Raw genomic sequence first — 24,924 nt, 5'->3', positions numbered from 1 at the left:
CTCTCTTCTATAAAGTATAATTTTTTTATATTTATACTTTATACTATTATAGAAGAGGGATAAATTTTTAGGGTATTTAGGTAATTACTCCAAATAAATTGATTGTTGTACATGTTTTATTAGTTTTTGACTGTATTGACTTTTTAGCCCTTTGATATAGCCGCATTGATTTCATGTGGGGTCATTTATTATTATGATTATGGCCGACAACTTTTTCCAATTTACTTGCCCATTGCTCATATAATCATATTTATGAACATCGTTCATAGTTTAAATTTGTTTTTATACGTATACATTCTTCCTCCTCACCATATTATTGGATATTTTTAATTTTTTAAATTTAGTCCAAAATATATAATCATTTATATTTCTACTATTATAGAAACATGAGTTTGGAGGAGGATCGTCGTCCGTCCTCCAACTCATGTAAAAAAAAAAAAAAAAGCATGGACCTCATATTAAAAAATCAAGCAATATCCATGTAATTCTTAATGACCCTTTTATACATTATTATACACTTTTATATAAGATCGACACATTATTTACAGTAAGTGTATAATGTTGTATATCGTGTATATAAACATTATTGTAAAAGAAGTTGGCTATATAGATGTAAATTAAAAATATAACTACAAGGATGTAATATTTTATGCTAGATTGTATATTATTGAAATTATTCCTAAAATTAATTGCTAAAGGCAAAAATTAAATACCAGCCCATTTGAAGGACAATTCGTGCAATTTCTTCTATTTTTTAAGTTTTTAATTTGTAATAGATAAATTCCCTTTTTTAAGACTAAATTCAATAGTGAGCTATAATGAAGAAAATCGTATTATACCCTATCCAACATCTCAATCATGTTAATGACAAGAATCACCTCACTAATTTACCAATTTCAAATATTTGCTTATCAAATTTTATTTTAAGGTCAATTTTTTATGTCAATTTGATCAACTTCTAGAGCAAATGAGGAATCAATTTACTTTTATATGACTTAATAAATGTTTCATTAAAAAAATATATCCTACAAACCTAATACCTTATAAACGGTACAACATATTTATTTTGAAAGATGGAATTTTTTCTTTCAACAATTTGTGAAAAATATAATGAATTAGGCCCATGATAGTAATATGAAAAATTGAAATGATTGGTAGTGTGCTTCAATATTTTTACAATGATAGGATCCAAATATTTTATTAGGATAAAGTTTCTAATTTGTAATAGACAAATTCCCTAATAGTTTAAAAGATAGGAGACAATTGCAAAAAAAAAAAAAAAAAAAAAAAAAAAAAAGAAATAAAAGAAAAATATATGGGTCAAAAAATTAATTTGATGTGTAACTATTTAACATAAACTTTAGCAGAATTTAAATTAAATTTTAAAGATAATACATTTATGATGTGAGACTACACGATAATATTTTCACTAAATTGATATAAATGATAAAAGTACTTATTATATCATTGTAATTATGAAAGAAGAATAGAAGCAAATATTGTATCATGCTAACAACTTTTTTGCTATCTGTCGAGATAAATTACGCATTTGAATTATGCGCTGAACTTTCTAATTTTTATTTGTGAATGGTAAATAAAAATGATTGATCTTGAGAGAATAATGTCTGACTACTATTATTTGTTGTATAAAATACAATTCAATCTAAGAAGCAAATATATATATTTGCAAACCTAATAAATTTATAGCATTAAGCGATGGTAAAAACGATAGAATGTTAGATTTTTAGTGCTTTACAACTTAAGAAATAAATGTTCTCATAATTAAAAAATAATAAGTTATGTTACTTTTATTAAATTATACTACTAAAGTTTTGGTTAGGACCAAATAGAATGTAAAGATTTCAACGAACAAAAACTTTGAGATGAAATGAAACCAAATAATTTCCGTACATACTTCTTAGAACGAAAATGTAGTCATACTAATATTATGTTTGTTGTTAGCTCATATTAGGCCTATTCGCACGGGCATCAACATCTAGTATCATAAAAAAAAGTAATAATTATTTTCTTAAAATTATCTTTCTCAAAGGGTATGTTCAAGCTAAAAACACAATCGCTGGGAAATAATTCTGATTTTCGACGGACTTAACTTCCCGTTTCATCATTCGTTCCATGTACTAATGACGCGTAGTGCTTTTATTTCCATTTTTCAGAGCATAGGTTTGTTAGATTCAATGGTTTTGACATTAATTATGATTATTATTCTTTTTCTTAATAAATTGCATACTGCTATAATTATAGATTCTTTTATTCAGAATTACATAGTTTGAAACTAACAACGAATTAGTATCGATGACCTAGGTGTTCCTTCTGACCTTAATAAAATGAAGTTGGATCTCAAGAGTTCTGGCAAATAATTGTGTGTCATGACAAATATTCTTTTCGAAACAGGTTATTATCAAAATATATCAAAACTAAATAAGGAATTCTTAACATTCGTTCACTGTTTTTACATAATTTAATTTCCACATCGCGTTGCTACCTTCGATCTTGTTGCAATAAATGAATCTTGAAATATAAAATTATTCATTTCTTGAACTTTATAATATTTGAAAAAAAATGTGCTTTATTACTTTTGAATACTCATAGTTATTTGGTTTAATGAACGACAAATTTTATAATAAAAATCCCGCATATAGGGAGAGGTTTACCAATCCATCGTAACTTATGACAATCCGTCGAATTTTGCTTATATATACGGCAAGTTTTTTGCCAACCATTCGTATTCGAGATCCACCAAAACTTGTGAGTCTTTTTTTTTTAATTATAATTATAAGTCATTTTTAAATTTATGACATAATTTGTACTAAAGTCCGGACAATCCTCAAGGACTTTTGGCAAGGTAAGTTTTTGCTCACCCATCAGAAGTTATGATGATCCACGGAAAATTACTATCATATTGTGACACACAAACTATTTTTATAAAATGAGTCAAAACCTAACTTTTTTTTCTCATTCAAAACCTAAAATTGTGGCACAAAAATATCCTATTTATACGAATCAAAATGCAATATCCGAGGATAGAAAATGTTGGGCCCGTGCTCTGCACGAGCTACGCATATCTAGTCCTACTATAATAGAAGCATGGGTGAGAATCAGGATCATCGACCATGCTAGCTTAGTATCAAGGGCAAATCCGCATTTAGCTTAAGGGCAAAAGAGATATTTCGCTTTTCTCAACATAATTCCAGAAGAATCTTTCCAATTCTTTCATCTTTTTGTTCCAACTATGGAGACAAGGTCTACTGACCATGCTAGGATAAGAGCATAAGCACATTGAGTTGCCATCTTGACCAAAAAATCTAATTAAAATGGAAGAACTTTGTGCAGTTAACGTGTTTGACGATATGCCTGAAACAACCAAATAGTTTTATTTTTCCATAAGTGTTTTAACATAAATATCTTTCCTTTTGCAAGGCCAGAACTTTTGATAACACAAATATAATTTATTTGAAACATGTTATGCAGCGTATTCTTTAATGGGAACCTATTTGGAAATTTATTTGTATCTAAAAAGGGAGTTTTTCGTCAAGAAAGTGAATATGGATAACTCTTTCATGATGCCCTAAATTCTGGTCATGCTACAATTACTAATGTTATTTGGTCAGGAATTATCATTAGCAAAAATATTTCTTTCTATCTCTTTGTCTGGACAATCTATTTGAACACTAAGGTATACATGATTAATATCATCGATAATTTCTTCTTTTTATTTGATATTTAGGTCAGTAGAAATGTGTATCTACAATCCTTCTAATGTGTTTCTCAATCTAATGATGATTAAATACATTACTTTGATATCTAAACTCCATGCTAGCCTCTCTATTTTCATTGTATAAATTTTGTTTTTCCCGGCGGTATGTGCTTCTATAATTAGGTTATTATACGTTAATGAATAAGATGGACCCATGACTCGCCCCATGATATATGCAGCACCGAGGTGATAGTATATGTTTTGTTGTCGTCCAGACAAATGTTCTGCTTGATAGTGAACTGCAGACAACTCATATTAAGAGGTAAGAGAATGAACCTTTTGCTTCCCCATTAAGTTAAAAGTGTTTTTTCAAGTTGCATTAATTTTAACATTAATGGTCGCGATATTTCATTTATTGAAATTTTGATATTTATAGCATATGAAAGGTGTGGAAGGTTCCAACTGGTCCGGGGCACATTGGCATGTTATTTACGAGGAAATGGTTGCAAGATGACAACAACATAACGTGAGAAAACTGTCAACAAAGTAACTCTTTTTATGATGAGGTAAAATAATATGCTCTTCTCTTTTCTATTTTCAATGTAATGATTTCTTCTATGTTAATTGTGTATTACATATACTTCTGATATTAAGTATCTTGAATTTTTCTATCAAAGAGCTCTATAAATAAATAAAAAATCGTTGATCATCGACAAATTTGACTGACTTATAGCTTCCCAAAGGCAAAAGTTGATTAGGTAAGGGGTTCATAAATGTATTAGACTATTATTAGGTATTCATCATTTGTAAGGTTCTCAAGATTCAAAAATGAAAGACTGCGGTAAATTCTATTTCAAGTCTTGGTAATTGCTTCATCCCAATGAAAAGCACATGAAGAAATCTACCTTGACTTATCAGGCAGCTTGAAATTAGTGAAGTAATATTTTCTGAGGGAAGGAACCATTAGAGCTGCAAATGAATTTTGTGATGCTAGCAAACTTTTTATAGTCATGACTATGCCACTATTGGCAACAAAGACACCAATTTTCTGTGCATTTAGAACTTGTGAGGTGCTTTGTTTTGTCTGCAGAGGAGATACGCGGGATTTATTATCACAAGGATTCATAAATAATGGCCGTTTGAAGAGCGTAATAGCTAAGCCGGGATTCTAGGTTGGGACAAAAAATTCCTTCTTTTTCTCGACTTACTACACCCCCGTTTCGTTATTGTAGGACAATATTTTGAAACCGGTAATGGTTTATTGTAGGATAATTTTTTAAGCCAAAATTAATGTTCAGTGTTAATGAATTTAGATGCATTATTCGTTTTGTCGGAACCATTGGTAATGATATCTCAATTTACTCAGCACTAAAAATTATATAAAGTTCATTTTTTTCATCAGTATTATTGAACTGTTAATAGATTATTGATGAAACATGGGAGGCCATTTCAACTGCTGTAGTAAGAATGCTAATCTTTGTTCCTAAAAATCCGAGCAAATGCAGCTCAAAGTGCACAAGAGAAAGGGGAAAAACAAATCTTTTGTTCAATGTATCAACGACTTTCGTTTACAGTTGGTTATCTATTGTGATTTACAATTTGTAGTATTGAATTTAAAGCATCTTACTTGAAGTAGGATGCTATTTGTAGTGGTGAGTTTAAAGTACCTAATCTAAAGTGTTATTTTGTAAATGTTTGTCTTTTCAGGTACATGGGAAAAGTGTAAATTGGCATTTCCTTTTCTGTGATGTTGTTTAAGAAACTGTTATAACTTAAATAGGCTGTAATTTCGGAGGATATATTATGGATTTCGAATGTGTTTTATCAGTAGGAATGTTGTTGCTGTTGTATGTGCTATGACTTATTTCTATTGGTATCATATTAAGTGCAATGTTATTTAAAATCTTATCAAATAATAATTTGTTGCTTATGTCGGTCTAGATAGATGAGCTAGCAACTTTATCGGATTCGCATGCGCCTCCAGTCAATAGGATACCATACAGTGAGAAGGAGGTATTTACATGCAGCTTATAAGAATATTTTGCTTAACTTCGAGATGGGAATTTTGCGCTTTTTTTTTATCCGTTGCAATAATTCTCATGCTGTTACACTTTCACATCTATCCTTAATCAATATATTGAAGTTCCATAATTAGGAAAAGATTTATGTACATAAATTGAGTTATTCTTTTCTTACTTTGGATTACAGGTCACGGGTACGTAATCGCAGAGCATTTTTCATGGGCATAGGAAATGTCGAAAAGAGGTTGAGGAACTCCAAAGGTAGATTTCTAAGAAAATACATAAAGTATTATGTTTTACATGTTGTAGCCAACATATTTTCTTGCCAGGGTGTTGGGTTATCTCTCTTTTTGAAGTTGCATAATTCATTTGGTCTAGAAGTTAGTGTTCGAGAATAGCAAACCAGAACAGTATTCTTTATATATATAATGTCCCATGTGTCTTAACATTTGCAAATTTGAAAGTTGCTTCTCTTGATCCTGCTAGGCTAATGGCAACTAGAAGCTCTGCCCATAACCCACTTTCCTTGCTATAGAATGATCCCAAAATAAAAAATAAAAAAAATAGCAAGGCCTAATGAAAGTGAACAATTGAAAGCTGCCATGAACCTTTTGTTATTTTTGGTAATTGACAAGTAATTGTTCCATGGTTTCCTCGAAAATCCTTCTTGATTTTGTTGCTTGGAATCCTTTGGGTGGTGAAAGGGGAAATTGATTTGTTCAATAGGAGGTTTAAACAAAGTAAAAATAATAAAGAGGAAGATTTTTTTTATTTTTTTTTGTGTTTGAATTTATGAAGTGCTTCGAAGAGCTTTTGGGTATTTTTGGATTTGACTGTGGCACAGTTGCTGACTCAAGGGACATGTTCTTGATTTGCTCTGAGATGTGTTCACCACATTGGTATAGACCAGATTTTAGCTCTGAGTTAAGAATTCCAATAGAAATGGAGGAGAATTATCTAAGGCAATATCCATCTCTCTTAAAGGTGTTTGAAGATCTTGAAATATGCTCCTAGGGTCCTCCCCTTATGGTCTTAAAAACTTGAATGGAAATCTTCCCCTCTTCATGCTTTCCCGATATAATTTGTACCGGGAAAAAAGATATCTGGACAATAATGACCAAATATAAGAGAAATAGTAGGTAACAAAATTAACTTACATGCATTTATCAGTGTTTTAACCTGTTGTAAGAGGTTATCTATCTTACTTTTCTGGTTATTAATCCTACTTATTGCAAACCGTTCCATGGAGTAACTTATTTTTTAGGTGACTTTATTGTGTAAATTCTTAGGTGTAAAAAAGTTAAAAACTATTCAAGTAAATAAAGTCTATATCAGTTATGCTATTGTTATGGTTCACACTGGAGAAAATTTATTGAGTTAAAACTAAAATATGACTCAATAAGTATGTTCTTTCATCTATGTACTAGCAATAATTAGTCAAGTTCTTATTAAAATTTAATTGATTGTACAATGATCTGAAGTTCTGATAATAAAATAGGAAAGCCAATCGTAAAAGTCCTGAAATAATGTGATTTCACTTTCACATATTTATACAGAATGTACCACATCTAACCTCTATTCTCTAGGAGGAAAAGACTGCATTTTTAGACAAATGTGGAATTTCGCAGACCAAGTAACCACAACTTGCATATGCTTTTATACTGTAGCCTATGGTCTTTCTGAATGATATTACATACAATACATTATTTCAATTGTGTTTTTCTAAGTTTCAACAATCAACACAAAGAATTCTGATACTTGGCTGAACAGGTTTTTATTCTTGCCTTGCTGAAGTCTGGCCACGAATAATTTCAGAGCCAATTTTAGTTTCTTTTTCAGAGTTTATTTTAGTGAGTGCATGTAACTTGGTGTTTCATGGTAAATTGACAAAGGCTTATCGGTAATTATACCTTTTACATTCTGGTAGCTTGACCGAAGTTTATTCTTGGTTCATTGGTAATATTTTATATTAAATGCCCGGATATGGCACATGCCTTGCATCCTAATCCACATTTCCACGGCGTATGACTCATTAAAGGCGGAAATTACATGAATTTATTCGTTCTCAGGGTTTGAAGTCAAGATTTTTGGTTAAAGGTAGAGGGATATCATCTCACTATACCTGTGGATGGTCAATATTACTCCTGCGTCCTAAAATCGTTTGTTGATTGCAGAGAATGGAAAATGTACATTCCAGCAGAAGGAACATTGAGGATCAACCAGATGCTCGCCATGTCCTTTCCAAGTAGATTAGGAAGATTTTAATATTTTCTTATCGCGATCGAGAGGACTACAAACATATGAGCTTTCAGTTTTGTTAGATGAAAGCAAAAGAGTACAGAATTTAGTGTATATATCTTTATCCAAATGGTATCTTCTAGCTTCCTTATAACTTTTGTATGAACTCCGCATCAAGAAATGGCAGTGATGTGTATGCTCATAGCTGAGCCAAACTCAAATTTGTGACTAACATTTCATACGACAAATGATTGTTGTAATGAACCCCACAAAATCTTCAAGAGTTTACAATGTTGGGCCCGTGCTAGCACGGGCTTTACTCATCTAGTTTTCTTTTAATAATCCTCTATGACTATTTAGAAAAAATAATTACTCGAAATAGCCCATGTTTGTAACATTATCCGAAATGACCCAATTTATAATCACTTCAAAAGCCTTTAAATATGATTCTATCAGGTTGGGGTACCTTAGATATAACAGAAGTGATAATACAATCGAAAAAATGTTGCATATTAGTGCATACAATAGAATTTTCTTGGATATAAATACCTCTTATACATTATTATAAACTCTATACATTATTATACACTTTTATACAAGGTTGATACATTATCTACTCTAGTTGTATAATGTTGTATATTGTGAAAAGTGGCTATGCGGGGTGTAACTTAAAAATAGGGAAAAAGGGTAAAAAATGCCCCTCTACGTTGGAAAAAGAGCTAACAATATCCTCCATTATAAATGTGGGTCAAAAATACCCCTCCGTCATGAAAGTTTTCAAATATACCTCTGTCTTAACGGAAATTCCCAACATAACCCGATTTCACTTTTAAACCCGTTCCATTTAAATTCACCCAACTACATAAAAAACTCTTATGCGACCAACTTGTTCTCGAGTACTATATATGGGGCCACTAGCAACAGGAGCGGTAACCCATAAGATGTATGTATGTGAATATGAATCCATTGATATTTGAAAGTTATAGCTGAACTAGTGGGAGTATACCTGGGGCTTGGGCTTGTGACCTTAGTTAATGGTCCCCACCAGGTATCTGGTACTAATATTGGAGTATGATTGTATTCGAATTTGTGCCGTGCAAGGTTCATTTATGAGGAAAGTGCTCTTACCAAGAATTGCTCTTATCAAGAATTTTTCATACCCAAGACTCAAATCCGAGATCCCTGATTCATTTTTCTGAGTGTAGACTTAAAAAATTACCAAAATCTGTCTATCAAATTTCATATTCTAAGATGGACAAGGAGGTGTTATCATATGAAAATAAGAGCAATTAGTTGTCATCTCGATGACTAATAGCTCGTTTCGTCAAATTTCTCAGAAGTCAAAAATGTTTTTTTTCCCTTCAAAAAAGTGTTTATTTTAGAGAGTAAAGGTGTTTGATCAAGCTTTTAAGCAAAAATAAGTGTTAATAAATAGTAGCATAAGTTGTTCTTCGAAAGCTAATTTTTTATTTTTTTAATGGAAGCACTTTTGAAATCTTGGTCAGGTCCAAATTGCTGCTTTAATACTAGCAAACAGTATTATTTTAATTGATCAACCAAACACAAATTGCTATTCTCTAGAAATATTTTTTCGAAAATCACTTTTAAAAATAAACTCTAAAATCTTGGCCAAATAAACTATAATATTCTATTGTGTAATTTCATAAAACTCGAATGAAAAGCATAACTCAGTACTTCTGTAGCATCTGATCAGCCATAAAGTTGTATATTGGAGGTTTCTCTAACAAAAAATGTGGAATATCATCACATCTGAGTTGGTCTATTTAAATCTTTCATGTAGTTGCTGTCTGAAGAAGCCTTTTGCAAAACTAATTGCATGATCTCTTCGTTCACTTTTGATTTCTAAATATCTTCTCCCTCCCTTTTCTCCGTACTCATTTGTCATGTCGCACCCAATTGAGTACGTAATTAGACTTAAATTAATTTTGAATGAGTCTTCTAAAGTTACATTCCTAGTTTAATTGATGTAATGTTATGGTTGGGTCTGTTTACCTCCTCCAAACCCTTTTTTCGCCCTGTGGTAGCGTAATGCACGCTTCTTTCCTTGCATGATCTATTGTTCTAACACTTCTTAAATAACAGAGTCCAAGTAAAGTTCATATCTAAGTACTTTTACTCCAAATGCCTACAGATTTTTTTCAACATACGCAACTTTCAGGTTGGAGGTAGAGGATGCATCCTCTCGTCTAATAAAAGACAATATAACTCATTGCTAATGTAGCATCTGATCAGCTGCTATAATAACGTTGTATGATGGAAGATCATTTAACCAAAAAATATGGAACAGCATCACATCTAAGTTGCTCCATTTATGCCATTCTTTCATGTACTTGCTGTCTCAAGAAGCCATTTTGCAAACTACTTGCATGTCTCTTCTTTCACTTCTAATTCTAAATATATTCTTCATTCCTTTTTTTAGGTACTCTTTTGTCCAGTACTTAATTAGTTGAGTATTATATTTGAAATAGTCGACGAGTCTTCAAAAGTGACCTTCGTAATTTAATTAAAGTACTGTTATTATCACGCTTGCTTGTTCTTTCCTTGGTAACAATATAGATGATGCCATTCATTACGAGGAAGGAAAGTAAGTGAAATATTGAGTTAATTGTACATATAAGGTGAATAATTCTTACTCACGAATTTCAACTTTACAAACTTTATTTCAGGTGAAGTTCGTATCCGCGTACAACTTTTACTTTGACAAACACCGTGCAATTTCAATATAATACTCATCCAAATGCCTATTTAACCTTTTTTAGTATAGGCAAATACGAGGTCGTTTAATTTGGTAGCCTTTAGAATTATGCAAGTATTATTAATACAAGGATTAGTTATGAAAGAATATACGTATTATTTTATGCAGGTATGAGTTATGCAGAGTTTAGTTATTACACCTTTCAGTCTACATAAAATAATTCATAGATTTTTTTTTTATTACATAGGGTTAGGGGTGTTCACGGTAACCGAAAACCAAAACTAAACCGATTGAATAAATCGATATTTACTTGGGTTAGGTTTAGTTTGGTTTTGAATTTTTGAAAACCTATAATATTTGGTTTGGTTTTGGTTTTACTAAAAGCAAACCGAAGAAAAAACTAAACCGAACCGACAAATTTTATACATAATTTTTATAATTATATATACACAATATATTAATTTTTATAAATACTTTTAAATAATTTATATAATTTTTAAGCAAAAGTTTGTTTTATCTCTAATAGGCTAATGAACTTTATACCTTAAGTCGATTTTAAAAAAGAAATCCATGAATTCAAACTTATTTATTCAAAGAAACAACTATATCAGATTTACCTAAATTTATTTTTTGTATTTCTTATAAACTTTATTTACTTAATTTAAATCATAAATCCTAAGACATGTTCTACATAATGCAAGAAACTATAGCTAACACAATAAAAGGGTAATAATGGATTATAAGTTGGAAAATGATAGAAAATTCTCTCCTAATTGTAGGGAAAAACATGAAAGAGATAAATACCGTTAATTTTCTTAAAAACTGAAAAACCAACCCAAACCGATGGATATGTATTATATTTGGTTTGGTTTGGTTTTAATAATTTTAAAACCAACTAAATTGGTTTGGTTTTGGTGTTAACCCAAAATCGACCCAAACCGACCCATGAACACCCCTATAGTGGGTAGGGGAAGGAAAAATAGGGGAGAAAATTATAACGTAGGATTGATATATTTTGAAAGTTAAGTAACCAACCAAACTAAACACCGCTTTTATATATGAATAACTTAACTCCTAACCAACTATCAAATATGGTATTACTTATGTATAATTTAATATCTGCATAACTCACCTCCAAACCAGCTACCAAACGACTCCCTACATGTATTGAGATAAATTTGCATGAAGAATGTTAAGCAACGAGTTTACCAGCATGAAGAACTTCAAGCCCGAATTAGATTTCAGGCCCAAACTTGAACTCATTTTGCTCTCCGAGCCCATTTGAGCCCGTTTCCAATCGTCGGGCCAGTAAGAACACGAACTTCAAGCCCGAATTTGCTTTCAGGCCCAAATATGAACTCGTTTGTCCCATCTCCGAGCCCATTTAGGCCCGTTCTCCATTTCTACTAGGGTCTCCACACCCAAAATTCACTTCCTTTTTTGCTTCTAACTTCCTTCTTTCTCTATGGCATCACCAAACCCTAACAACTCGCCGTTGACCAGCCCCGTTGACCAGCGCCGCCTTCAATTTACTCCCGTCGATTTACCGATCGCTTCACCGGTAAGTATCCAATATTTACTGCACAGCCAATATTTCTAACTTTATGAATTTTTTTATTTTATTTGGAATTTTTGAGTTCTGTATTTTAGAATGATGACTTCAAGTGATAATAACTAGGTTCTAACGGTCCGTTTGGCCATGAAAATTGAAAAAAAGTAGTTTTTGTTTTCAAAGTGAAAATAGTATTTGGAAATTGAAGTTGTTTTTGAATTATTGTGAGTGATTTGGAGTGAAAAAAGTGAAAACGGTGTTTTTCAATTCCGGAATTTTATTGCCAAACATGAATAAAAAGTAAAAAAAAAATAAAAAAAATAAAAAATATTCATGGCGAAACGGTCACTAAAACTAATATTTGTACATATTTAATAAATTCATTAATACAAATATACTATTTGAGCAAAAGCTATTGTGAAAGAGAAGGAAACGAATGAGCGTTTTTTGAAGAGGAGTAAGTTCTGTATATAATGTATGTAATGAATCAGCTAGTAATGCTCTGTGCTTGAGTCGATGTTTAAAGGAAAAAAGTTGTTTTTATGCTTAAAATGTATCTCTTGAGTTTGTTTAATTCATCTGTGTCGTTGTCTTTTGCTGATAGAAATTGAATTAGAACACGGATGATTCATGAAAATTTAGCTTAAAGTAGAAATTCAGATAGTTTTGGAGTTTCCAGTGATGAATTTTGTTACTATTATATTTTGAGCTTATTCAGGCATTGATTAAGAAAAAGTTCGAATGGTCACTGTCATAGCAGGGGAAATGAGAAAGGAGTGTTTTTTTGTTTTGTTTTAACCATCGGGTATCTGTAACCAACTGGCCAGACTAATCACTATTCAGTACTCGTGCCGGATAGAATTCATGAAGCTAAGGTTTAAAGTAGAATTCAGCTGGTTTTGGAGATTACACTGATGGATTTGAGATTATATTATGAGCCTATCGGGCATTGATTTAAAAAACGCATAGATTAAAAAAATTTAGTTTGAATGGCCACTTTGTTGTAGCAGGGAAAATGATAAAGGGGAGTGAAAAGATCTCTTTTTTTGTTTAACTATCCGGTATCCGACACACACTGGCCAGAGTAATCCGTATTCGAGCCAGATAGACTAATATGGGTAAAGCGCACTCTACCAGGAAGTTTTCACCTCCAGAGTAACTAAATAAGCTTTGAAATGGAACGTTAAAAACCTTAGATACCAAGTATTTCTTCTAAGAAGCTACTACAGTACACATTTGATAATGGTACGTTTCTTTAGGATTGCCATCTTGCTGAACCGTGGGATTAATATATACTGAAGCAGTTATGATATTAGCACTATTTAGATGTCATCAATCAGTCTATAAATCGATAGCATTACTGACAAAGACTAATGTAGTAGATTTACAAGAATGCTTATCTCTGAGTAGTAGTAAATTTACAAGAATGTTTATCTCTGAGAAGTACGAAAGAAAGCAAGGTGTTGCAACTAGTGATTTGTCAAGCTTGATCTTTGCTTAGACAAAACTTCAAGCCTAACTTTTTGAAGTACCCGATTATATAGCCTGTTTGGCCAAGCTTTTGGGAAGCTAAAAGTACTTAATTTTTTTTTCAGAAAGGTGCTTACGTTTGAAAGTTGAGGTGTTTGGCCAAACTTTTAGGGAAAAAAATAGTGCTTTTGAGTAGTAGTAGAAACTGTTTTTTAGAAGATAAAAGAGTAGTTTTTTCCTAGAAACACGTTTGAAACTTGGCCAATTATAAATTATTGCTCTAATATTGGCAAAAGTGTTTTCCAAATTGATTAGCAAAACACGAAATGCTATTCTCCAAAAGTAATTTTTCGAGAAGCACTTTTTGAAATACAAATTTTGGGAGCTTGTCCAAACAGATTAAAAGTGTATTTAGTGCTTGACAAGGTATTATGCGATGCATTCTCAAAAAGGCAATGGTTGACCATATGGTTTATGCTATCATGTATCCACTTTAAAATATGTCTGCAGCTTCTGTTTCTTGTATATGGTGTTAAATCATAGGATCTTCCTTGAGGCTCGTTTTTGCAAAAGATAATGACCCGTTGTTGATGATATTTCGTTTTATGAATTTGTACATGTTATCCACATACCACTGGGTATGCTGTTGTATGTTATTATCGACATACAGTGGTGTTATTGAGACATATAAATAGCTCAAAGTTGTACGTACACTTAGTTTTTGAATATACCGCCTTGTGTGATTTCATGTTAAAAGTTTAACGTGCATCAGCTGGATTGGATTTCCTTCACTGATTCATATTTTTAAACTGGTTGCTATTATTTAGGCGGCAGATGCTATTCCTGAGGGTATTGTGGATATAACCACTCTGACTGAAGGAAGCACAGGTGAGAAACGAAAAAGAGAAGGAAGATTAAGATCTAGAGTTTGGCAACACTTTACGAAGCTAATAAAGGAGGATGGAACTTGTGACAAATGCAAGTGCAATCATTGCCATAAAATTTTCACTTCTTCAACCCGAAGTGGAACGACTCATTTGCTTCGTCATATAAGTGAAGGAATATGTCCGGTATTTAAGAAAGTCAAAAAGGAAAACTCACCAACAGTTTTCAGCTATATCGGCGGTAGCATAGACCGAAAAGTCAGTATTAACCCTTGGAAGTTTGATCAAGAACTAGGTCAAGCATCTTATGAACAGTCAATTGATGCACATGATGACTTGTTGCCGATGGGATTAGATGATATTGAACGTCCAACATGCACTACGTCAGAAGGTAACTATGGTGGGGGGCACACATCAATGCCTCTATTTTCTAAACTTCCTCAGCAACCTGCTGTGAAGTCCCGTCCTATTGCAGAACCATGGATGACTGAGGTAAGGGCTTGTGTGGGTAAACTCGTTGAACTCACAAATGAACGAGTGTCAACAAAACCTAGCATGGATATTAAGACTAGTGTGGCTGTTAGTACTCCCGATCTCTCTATGGCTTCTGTTGTGAAGTGCTTGAATGAGATGGAGGATATTCCACAATCAAGTGCGATGTATTTAGATGCTTTGGATATCGTAAGGGATCCAGAAGAAAGAGAGTGTTTCGTTTGTTTAAACCCAGAGCCACGTAGGAGATGGCTGCAAAGGATGTTGCATCGTCGTTTTCCCTTACGTTATAGCACCGATGTTTGACCAACTGTAAGTAGTCAATTAGCAATTGCTGAAACACAAATCAGCACTTACTAAAGAAAAGGGTGAGATCATTTGACAACCGCGCGAGGTATTTTCATGATCAGTTTTTTAGTTTAAAGAGGTGTCTTCATTCAAGCGACAGTAAAGAAGAAGAACGAAACAAAGTGAGAATGATATCAAGCTTTGGCTATTGACATATTTGCCATGACCTTTTGTACTGTACAATTTCTGTTGTTTCATATGAGGATTCCATAGTAGAAAAAGGAACATATTGGGAGCTTAATGATTGTACTATCTGAATATCAAGAATAAAGATATCTTTTTTTTTTTTTTTTTTTTTTTTTTGAAAATGTGATGAAAATCTTATCAAAGAATAGCACTTAAGAGAGTGCAATTGATGACTAGTACAACCCTGTACAATATGCATCTTACTAAACTAGCTACATGTGCACAGAAGTGAGTAAATTAATCATCCTATCCACTTCTTATACATTTGGCCAAGAGATAAACATCTATGTTTTAAGGTACAAATATTCTCAGGTAAAGGCAAAATGAGAAGAGGAGGAGGAGGACAATCACTTTTGAGTTGTTTACTATGCACTATAAATTTTCCTTTTCTTGTTTTTTCAATTTCTTCTCTCTTAATTTCTCAGAGAACTAATGGATATACCAATGTCTGCTTTAACATTTGATTAAAATTTTAGGTTTCAAAGAATTAAACGATGGAAATTAGTGAGTTACGTGTTAAAAAGATTGAAGATGCACGACCCAACACGGGAAAGTGAAGTATTGATTACATGACACTATCTAATTGAGCACGAATTTGAAGAAAAACATTCTTCTTTTTAAGAAAAAGCTTATGACTTAAAATAAGCCACAGGCGTTGTGAGTTCGAGTCATCAAGGGAGCAAAAAGGGGAGTTCTGGGGGTGTTTATATGTCTATTTTTTTCAATTAAGGGTAAAATGAGAATTTTAGAGTTAAATTATTTATGAATATAGAAATGTAACATTATTTGTGGGATGGACTAAAAATGAAATTATACCATGTAAATTGAGACAAAAGAGAGTAATTTTGACTACATTTTAGAAAATCAAATATTTAAATTTTGGTTTACGCATTAATTTTTTTAACATTTCTAAATAAATATAATATATTGAAAATTACATACATAGAAATTTTACACTCGTATAATTTCCAAAACGGAAAAGGGCCAAATATACCCCTGTACTATTGGAAAAGGGTCAAATATACCCTTCGTTATACTTTGGAGTTAAATATGCTCCTGTCGTTATACTTTAGGGCCAAATATACCTCTCATCCGTTAAAGTTGTCGAAGATGGACATCCGATCCTACGTGCCTGTCATATATTTGATGAGGTGAATACCACGTGGCGTGCCACCTCAACACCCCTCCGCTCTATTTGTTTTTCCATCACTAAAATTTCTTTCCCCTCCACCATCATTGCCACCATTACTTCATTCTCCCTTCTCTCAATTCCCGCCCCCACCACCACAATCCCAATTATCAAAACAATCTCAACATCTACAGGCATCTAATTTTGCTTTACTCTCTTCATTTCATATTACTGTTTTAACCTCCATCATTGAAACCATACCCATACTTGTCTGCTTTGTTATAAATTAAACCGAAAGTGATTTATTCATTACTCTGTACATAGTCTTTATCAGTGAATATTTTTATTGAATAATAAGTAGTACTAATTGTTAAGATGAATTTAGAAAATGAAGCAAAAAACACACCCGTGTTAGTTTTTGAAGTTTGGAATATGGTTTTGTATCAGGAAATGATATTCAATTACCTGTTGAATTCAGAATACTACAGAATAACATTCTGTTGAATTTTGTTTTCCCAAACATAATGGAATATAACTGTTGGATTCAGAACAATGTTTTGTTTGAATAATATAGAGATGATCGTGATGGCGGGAATGGTGGTGAAGGGGAATTTAGGTTCCGCTCGTCGATCGATGGTAGTATAAGATCTGGAACTTGAAATTTTGTACATAATGGTTCACTAAATCCATAGTTAGCATGTATCTCCCCCGGTCATACTTTAGTATCACATCGTAGACCCCCACCCCAACGCTATCTTCCTTATCAGTGGGAAATATTAGTTATGGAAGAATAAATAGAGGGGAGGGGTAAAATGGGGAGGGGTGTTGGTGGTGACAACTCTGCGTGGTATCGCTGCGTCAAGGTGTGGCGACCATGTAGGATCGGATGTCCATCTTGAACAACTTTAACGGATGAGGAGTATATTTGGCCCAAAGTATAACGGCAGAGGTATATTTGACCCCAAAGTATAACGAATGGTATATTTGACCCTTTTCCAATAGTACAGAGGTATATTTGGCCCTTTTCCGTTTCCAAAATTATTGTACTACTAATGAATATACAAAATAGTAAATAAAAAGGCAAATATGCCATTAAGGGTAGCCATTTATGTCACTAAATCAATAATTTGGCTTCATTTGTGCCATCGAACTATAGGAAATGGCTCGTTTATGCTATTATAGGAAATGGGCTGTCTGTTATCTCTTCAATAGTTTGACTTATTTATCTCCTTTTATTGCTGCCAAAATGACTCATTCATCATTTTTCATTAGCAGTTTTATAATACGGATATGACCAGTGACTCGATTAGAGGTCGTTCACTTAATTAAACCAACCAATTTTAAATACCAAATTAATAAAAAACTTTCTACTCCTTACCACACCGCCATAATCTAGTTGAAGGCCTGTCATATATGATATTGTAAAGCAGGTTTAATGAAATATGATATCGATGATCATTTTGATAATAAGCGCGTAAATGAGTCAAACTATTGATGAGTGGCATAAATGAGCTTTTACATGGTTCTGCGGTATAAATGGGTTTTCTATAGTTTGATGCGTAAATAAAGCATTGATGAGTGACCCGAACGATAGTTGGATGGCGTATTTGGCCGAATAGTAAATATACATATGGATAGAGGCCATATATGTAAATTTAACTTCCATTTTTTTTTGCAGCTATAAATATCTGTTGCTATTTGATAAACCCTCACTCCCTTTCTCCTTTAGGGTTTTTGCAGAAATGGCGACTCGATACTTGACCCGTTCACTATTCACAATTCTCTCTCGCTCTACCCTTTCTCTCTCTACACCACCACCGCCTTCCTTCTCTCTCCTCCGTCTCCGCCCACTCATCGCCGCCGCGCGTGGTTTCACTCCTTCAACAGCTACGGCTTCGGCGGCGCGTGGTTTTGCGACGCGCCAAACATCGTCGTCGTTGAGTGACCCGAACCCGAACTGGTCTAACCGTCCGCCTAAGGAGACGATACTGCTTGACGGATGTGATTTTGAACACTGGCTTGTTGTGATGGATAAACCCGAAGGTGACCCGACCCGAGATGAGATTATTGATAGTTACATCAAAACCCTAGCTACCATTATTGGAAGGTTCGTTAACATCAGTTAATCAATCAATCAATTAAAGCTTGTTTGGATGTTTTGTTACGTATTGTTTCATAACTTATTGTATTGTATCATATTTGTTTTGACCCTACCCGACCCGACCCGACCCGAGATGAGGTTATTGATAGCTACATTAAAACCCTAGCTACCATTGTTGGAAGGTTCGTTAGCATCATATTATGCCTCAATCTCTCTAGCTTGTTTGGATGTTTTGTTACGTATTGTTTCATAACCTATTGTATTGTATCATATTTGTTTTGACCCGACCCGACCCGAGATGAGATTATTGATAGTTACATCAAAACCTTTTAGCTACGATTATTGGAAGGTTCGTAACATCAGTTAATCAATCAATCAATTAAAGCTTGTTTGGATGTTTTGGTACGTATTGTTTCATAACTTATTGTATTGTATCATATTTGTTTTGACCCGACCCGAGATTGATAGTTACATCAAAACCCTAGCTACGATTGTCGGAAGGTTCGTAACATCATTTGAGCAATCAATTATAAGCTATTATGCCTCGATTTCTAGCTTGTTTGGATTTTTGTGTTACGTATTGTTTCATAACCTATTGTATTGTATAATATTTGTTTTGACCCGACCCGAGATGAGATTATTGATAGTTACATCAAAACCCTAGATATGATTATTATCAATCAATTAATTTATTATGCCTTAATGTTTAGCTAGTTTGTGTTTGTGTTACGTATTGTTTTATAAAGTTTGTGTTTACCTTATTTTTTTTTTCCGAATGGAAATGCTGTGCATTATGTTGTTTCTTATTTACGTCGTTTAATGGATTAATTAAGGGAAATTACGCTATTTATACGTTTTAGCCCATATTTTGACTACACTATTAGATACTTTTATACAAGATTAATACATTATGTATTATGCTTTTCCCCCAGGTATAGTGCTGTATAATATTGTATATTGGGCTACCTGGCGTAATATTTTATGTTGGGCTGTATGTTTTGAAAATTTTCCTTATTTAATTGATTAATTAAGCTGCTATGCCTCAATGAAGCTACTACCCTCAAGCTCTAGGTAGTTTGTGTGGGCAATATGAATCCTTTAGATAGCTACATTAAAACTCTTGCTACGATTATTGGAAGGTTCGAATTGAAATGCGCTACATTTGTTTCTTCTTTAACTTCATTTAATTGATTAATTAAGCTACTATGCCTCAATCTCTAGCTAGTTTGTGTTGGCAATATGAATCCTGTATATGTTGCAACCTATGCGGGCTGCGAATTTATTGTAATGTTTAATTGGTCAGAAGTGGAAATAATAAGAGAGGGAAAAGGATATGAATTTGTGTATGTCTGGAGATAATTTAGAGAATTTAATCAACAATCAAGCCGCTACCCCTCAGTCTCCAGCTAGTTTGTGTCGGCAATATGAATCCTTTAGATAGTTGATAATCCCATGTTCAAATATGAATTTGAATTGATTCTCTTTATTATATACATATATCTTTTTTTAATCTTCAACCTAATCTCCACAGCTTTGGGTGACCCCTTTCCCATCCTTTTTTTTTTTAGTTTCAAGCATGGAGTTAATGAAATTTGAACTGAAGACTAAACCTTGATATAACCCAGAACAAATACATCTTTTTACCACGAGATATATTGGCAACCCCAATCATTTGATTGGACTGCGTGTTGGACTACACGGCCGCCAACTTATTATAATGTTTAATTTGCCAGAAATGGAAGTAATAAGAGAAGGAAAAGGACATGAATTTTTGTGTCTGTAGAAAATATAGAGAACTTGAGAATCTTTAATTAGTTTTAGGAGACAAATCATTGAGGGTTCGTATGAAGCAGGTCCAATTGGGGCAGAATGGATATTAAGGATTCATATAGCCAATCACAACTAGCTTGGAATAGAGGCTTAGTTGTCGTTGTTTGCTCTAAATAGTTTAAGCAATCTGCCTGTTAAATAAAAGTGGGTTACTTGCTGATGGGTTATGCCCAGTTTGTGTGTGTCCTTGGGCATGTAAAATACTTCCAAAGAAGTTTATTTAATTATTGTGGATGATTTATGTGATTAATTTATCTTGCAGCGAGGAAGAAGCAAGAATGAAGATCTACTCTGTCTCCACGAGACATTACTATGCATTTGGAGCTCTTGTATCCGAAGAACTTTCCTACAAGCTAAAAGGTGATGCATTTTTAGCCTCTCTTTTATCTTTTTTGGTTATGTTCTGATCTTATCTCTAAGTATTTCTTGAAGGTGAACAGGTGAAACTAAACATTCGTTCTTTCATCCATGTGCAGAATTGCCCAGGGTTAGATGGGTGCTTCCTGATTCGTACCTGGATGTTAAGAATAAAGATTATGGAGGTAGGTAGTGACTAGTATTTGTTGTCACAATTGTGAAATAATAATATGATTTTATTATAATAAAAAACGCTTGTCATTCCTGGCCTATAGACTTTGGCGTGATTTCTTTTTTCAATTGTGTATTTCTGGCTGAATTAGCTTCCAATCTGCTGTGTATTTGCTTTCGTATCCAGTCCATATACATATATGCCTTTTGGGTGATCTTATTTTCTGTAACATAGTCTGATTGGCGTGGAGATTTGAAAATTGTCAATTACTCAATTTGACTTGTATATTCATGATCTTAGTGGAGAGTTAGAGTACTAGCTAAAGGAAATACTACAATAGTAGCAAAACTTTGATTGGGAAAATGTAGTATTTGTTAGATGAAGTTGAATTCTTGAAATTTGTGGAAGTTACATAAAGTAGTGTATTTGAAGTATGTCATGAATGTCCCAAGATAGAAAATGGCACATAATTGAGACAAGGGGATTATTGGAAATATGCAGTTGAAATATGAGATGCTCGACTCTGAACAGTAAAGTCATTTATGATTTAATACATATGATAATTTATGTCGCAAGTAATGACCACAAGAACAATTTATGAGAAAATTGAGACAAACTCGATATGTACTCATCAAAGGTTATTATTTCTGCTACAAGCTTATGTTGCATTCAGGCTCTTATTAAGTCTTCTGGTAGACTGGTAGCATCACACTTAAAATCACCAATCTTCTGCTCATTGTTGGCAATTGCATGAAGAGTCTTTCATACATCATACATGTCTATCTTGCCTATTGTGGATATAATCATGTTCTCTTCTTTTACACCAGTAGTTTATGACTGTTGTGGTGCATGTTGCAGGAGAACCTTTTATCAATGGGCAGGCTGTACCGTATGACCCAAAATACCATGAGGAGTGGGTGCGAAACAATGCCCGAGCTAATGAGAGAAACAGACGCAATGACCGACCTCGTAACTTTGACAGGTCCAGAAATTTTGAGAGGAGGAGAGAGATGCAGAACCCTGGATCCAACATGGGTGGTGGACCACCTCCCAATATGAGGAACGCGCCACCCCCCAACATGGGTGGGATGCAGCAGCCTAACATGGGAGGGCAACCCAACATGGGCGGGATGCACCAGCCTGGCATGGGAGGGCCACCTAACATGGGAGGACCGCAGCAGCACAACATGGGAGGTCCACAGCACAACTATGGTGGACCGCCTCCCAATAGCTACGGTGGACCGCCTCCCAATAACTACGGTGGACCGCCTCCCAATAACTATGGTGGAGCGCCAAACAATCCGTCCAATCAGTACAATGGTGGACCAAACAATGGAGGCATGCCTTACCAAACAGGTCCAGGGCCAAACCAGAATTATGCTTCAAATACATCTGGTGGAAACCCTTATCAGAACCCAAATATGCCGCCTCCAAATCAGAACTACGCTCCAAATACTTCTGGTGGAAACCCTCAGCAGAATCAAAACATGCCTGGAAGAGATATGCCCCCTCCAAATTATCAGTAGGCCATTGTAGATAAGTATGAAATTTGTAATTTCTAGAATTTTATTGCACGAAGTGAGAACACATATATCGTAGTTTATAGGATGTTTGGTGCTAGTAATGGTTGAATGTGCAATAAGATGTGTTTTTTGGTATGCATTATGCAATGCTAAAATTGTTCTTATCCTATTGTATTTTCATTACAATGCTGCTATATGAACATCCTCTCAGTTGATCGATTCTTCTGATGAGTTTTCTAGCCTGTAAAATGATTTTATATGGTTAATGTTCCAACTTTTAGGGCATCATTACAGGTAGTTTTTGTCTTTGCTATAAGCCTATGGATGTTTTCAAGATGGCAATATAAATCTTATTTTATTAGAAAGCCTTAGCCCGTCATGCCATGCTCGTATCATTTTAAAGGACAATTACCAATATTGAACATGATATGCAACAATAGTACTAGAAATGCAGAGATAAAGATTTTCATTTTGCGCCTGCTGTGTTGAAGTATTTCTCTGTACTTGAAGTTGAATCCATTGGATTGTAAAGATGTTTCCAACCAGATAAGGAAACTCATGACCAGCTACTCCATCTCCTTGTCAAACATCATCTAAAGAGATTAGGAAAAGAATGCAAGTTTGTTGATATATAGTCAAACTTCTCTACGACAACCGTCGTCTATAACATTTCACTATATACTATACACATACATGAAAAATTGATTCTATAGAAAACATGACTGTTACAGTGAAATGTTATAGACGACATATTTTTTTTCAATTGGTTCTATAGAAAACATGATTGTTATAGTGAAATGTTTGAGTCTACTATTTATTCGAAATTGCTTAATCTTATCATCAGTTGCATTATCGTCTATTCATATTTTTAGCGTTAGCAAATTAGCTCATATTTTCTCTTGCCTTTAACGGAACTCCGACGTGGAATATGTGGATTTCACGCATCCAAATTGCTCAAGAAAAAAAGGTCTATATTTACTCTTCGATTTTTAACTATGGTTCAAAATACCCTCAAGTTGGAACTCTGTTTGGAGAGTTGAGGGGCAAAAACAAGTTTTTTTCTTGACACTCTGGTTATATTACTCTCAGTTTTGATGTAGATGAGCACATTTGACCCTTTTTCCGAAGGATTTGTCTTTTTTTGCCAAGAAAGTCCTAAGTATGTACACATTTTTGTTATTGTGGAGATAAGCTTATATAACTTATTGCCGGCCTACTACTTCTTCAAGCTAAACTCTCTTCCTCTTGTGAGTAAGAAAGTACTCCCTCGTCCCAATTTATGTGATATAGTCTGAACTAGACGCGGAGTTTAAAAAGAAGGGAAGACTTTTGAAACTTATGGTCTAAAAGAAATGATAGATATTTGCGTGACTGTAAATCATTTTATTAAGGGTAAAAGGAGAATATTCAAGTTAAATTATTTCTAAATAAAGAAATGTATTGGGTGGCTGTAAATCATTTCATTAAGGGTAAAAGGAAAAAGAAGTTTCAAGTTAAATTATTTCTAAATAAAGAAATGTATCATTCTTTTTGCGACAGACTAAAAAGGAAAGTGTATCACATAAATTGGGATTCAAGCTTTTTAGAACTAAAGCAAAAAAGCCAGCAATGGCAATATACATGACTGAATACGTGTTGATAGACATAATATAAAAGAGTTATGGAATATATAATGTCCAATGAGTGTGGTGACTAGTGATCCATTCGGTCCATTTTTATATGAATTTGATTAGGTACAAGCGTTACAAAAATTACAATATTTTTAATATGTAAACTAAATATATACGCAAAAAGTAGATCATGTCTCAGAGAATTAACTTGTAACAAATTCAAATAGGGATATTAAGATTAAACAGTTTTTGAGAAGAATATGTGTCTTTTTTATCCGAACAGATTACTAAAAGAAAAATGTGTCATATTTAGGACAAAAAGAGCTAAAATTTCAAGCTCGAAAATTATTTTTATATTTTTTTTTTCGGGGCAATTAATTTTGTGGTCCATTATAATTTTTGTCTTAGTTATGTCACATTTTTCAAGACATCTTTATTTTTACATGTAAAGTATTGAAAATAAGACACAAGATAACTTTACAACATCATTTTCTTCTATTCAAATTATAAAAAGAAATTGTCGTCCATTTTTGTTTTTTCTTTTCCTGTACCAACATCGAACCCAAAAGCAAACCAGAAT

At 33.4% G+C, this 24,924-nt stretch overlaps 2 protein-coding genes across 2 annotated transcripts; both read left to right on the top strand.

The window, feature by feature from the left end:
- The first annotated feature begins 11,886 nt into the window (after positions 1 to 11,886).
- Positions 11,887 to 15,728, top strand: LOC132046159 (uncharacterized). Its single transcript, XM_059436718.1, has 2 exons — positions 11,887 to 12,251; positions 14,540 to 15,728. The coding sequence occupies exons 1-2, from the start codon at positions 12,156 to 12,158 to the stop codon at positions 15,392 to 15,394; spliced, it is 951 nt and encodes a 316-aa protein (XP_059292701.1). The 5' UTR covers positions 11,887 to 12,155; the 3' UTR covers positions 15,395 to 15,728.
- Positions 15,729 to 18,454: 2,726 nt separating this feature from the next.
- On the top strand, positions 18,455 to 22,901 carry LOC132046177 (multiple organellar RNA editing factor 8, chloroplastic/mitochondrial). Its single transcript, XM_059436742.1, has 4 exons — positions 18,455 to 18,858; positions 20,945 to 21,042; positions 21,159 to 21,224; positions 22,070 to 22,901. Exons 1-4 carry the CDS (start codon positions 18,494 to 18,496, stop codon positions 22,735 to 22,737), a joined length of 1,197 nt encoding a protein of 398 aa, XP_059292725.1. The 5' UTR covers positions 18,455 to 18,493; the 3' UTR covers positions 22,738 to 22,901.
- The last annotated feature ends 2,023 nt before the right edge of the window (positions 22,902 to 24,924 follow it).

Source organism: Lycium ferocissimum, unplaced genomic scaffold (genome assembly GCF_029784015.1).
Source record: "Lycium ferocissimum isolate CSIRO_LF1 unplaced genomic scaffold, AGI_CSIRO_Lferr_CH_V1 ctg97, whole genome shotgun sequence".
NCBI lineage: Eukaryota > Viridiplantae > Streptophyta > Magnoliopsida > Solanales > Solanaceae > Lycium > Lycium ferocissimum.
This window is presented reverse-complemented; position numbering and strand designations above follow the sequence as displayed.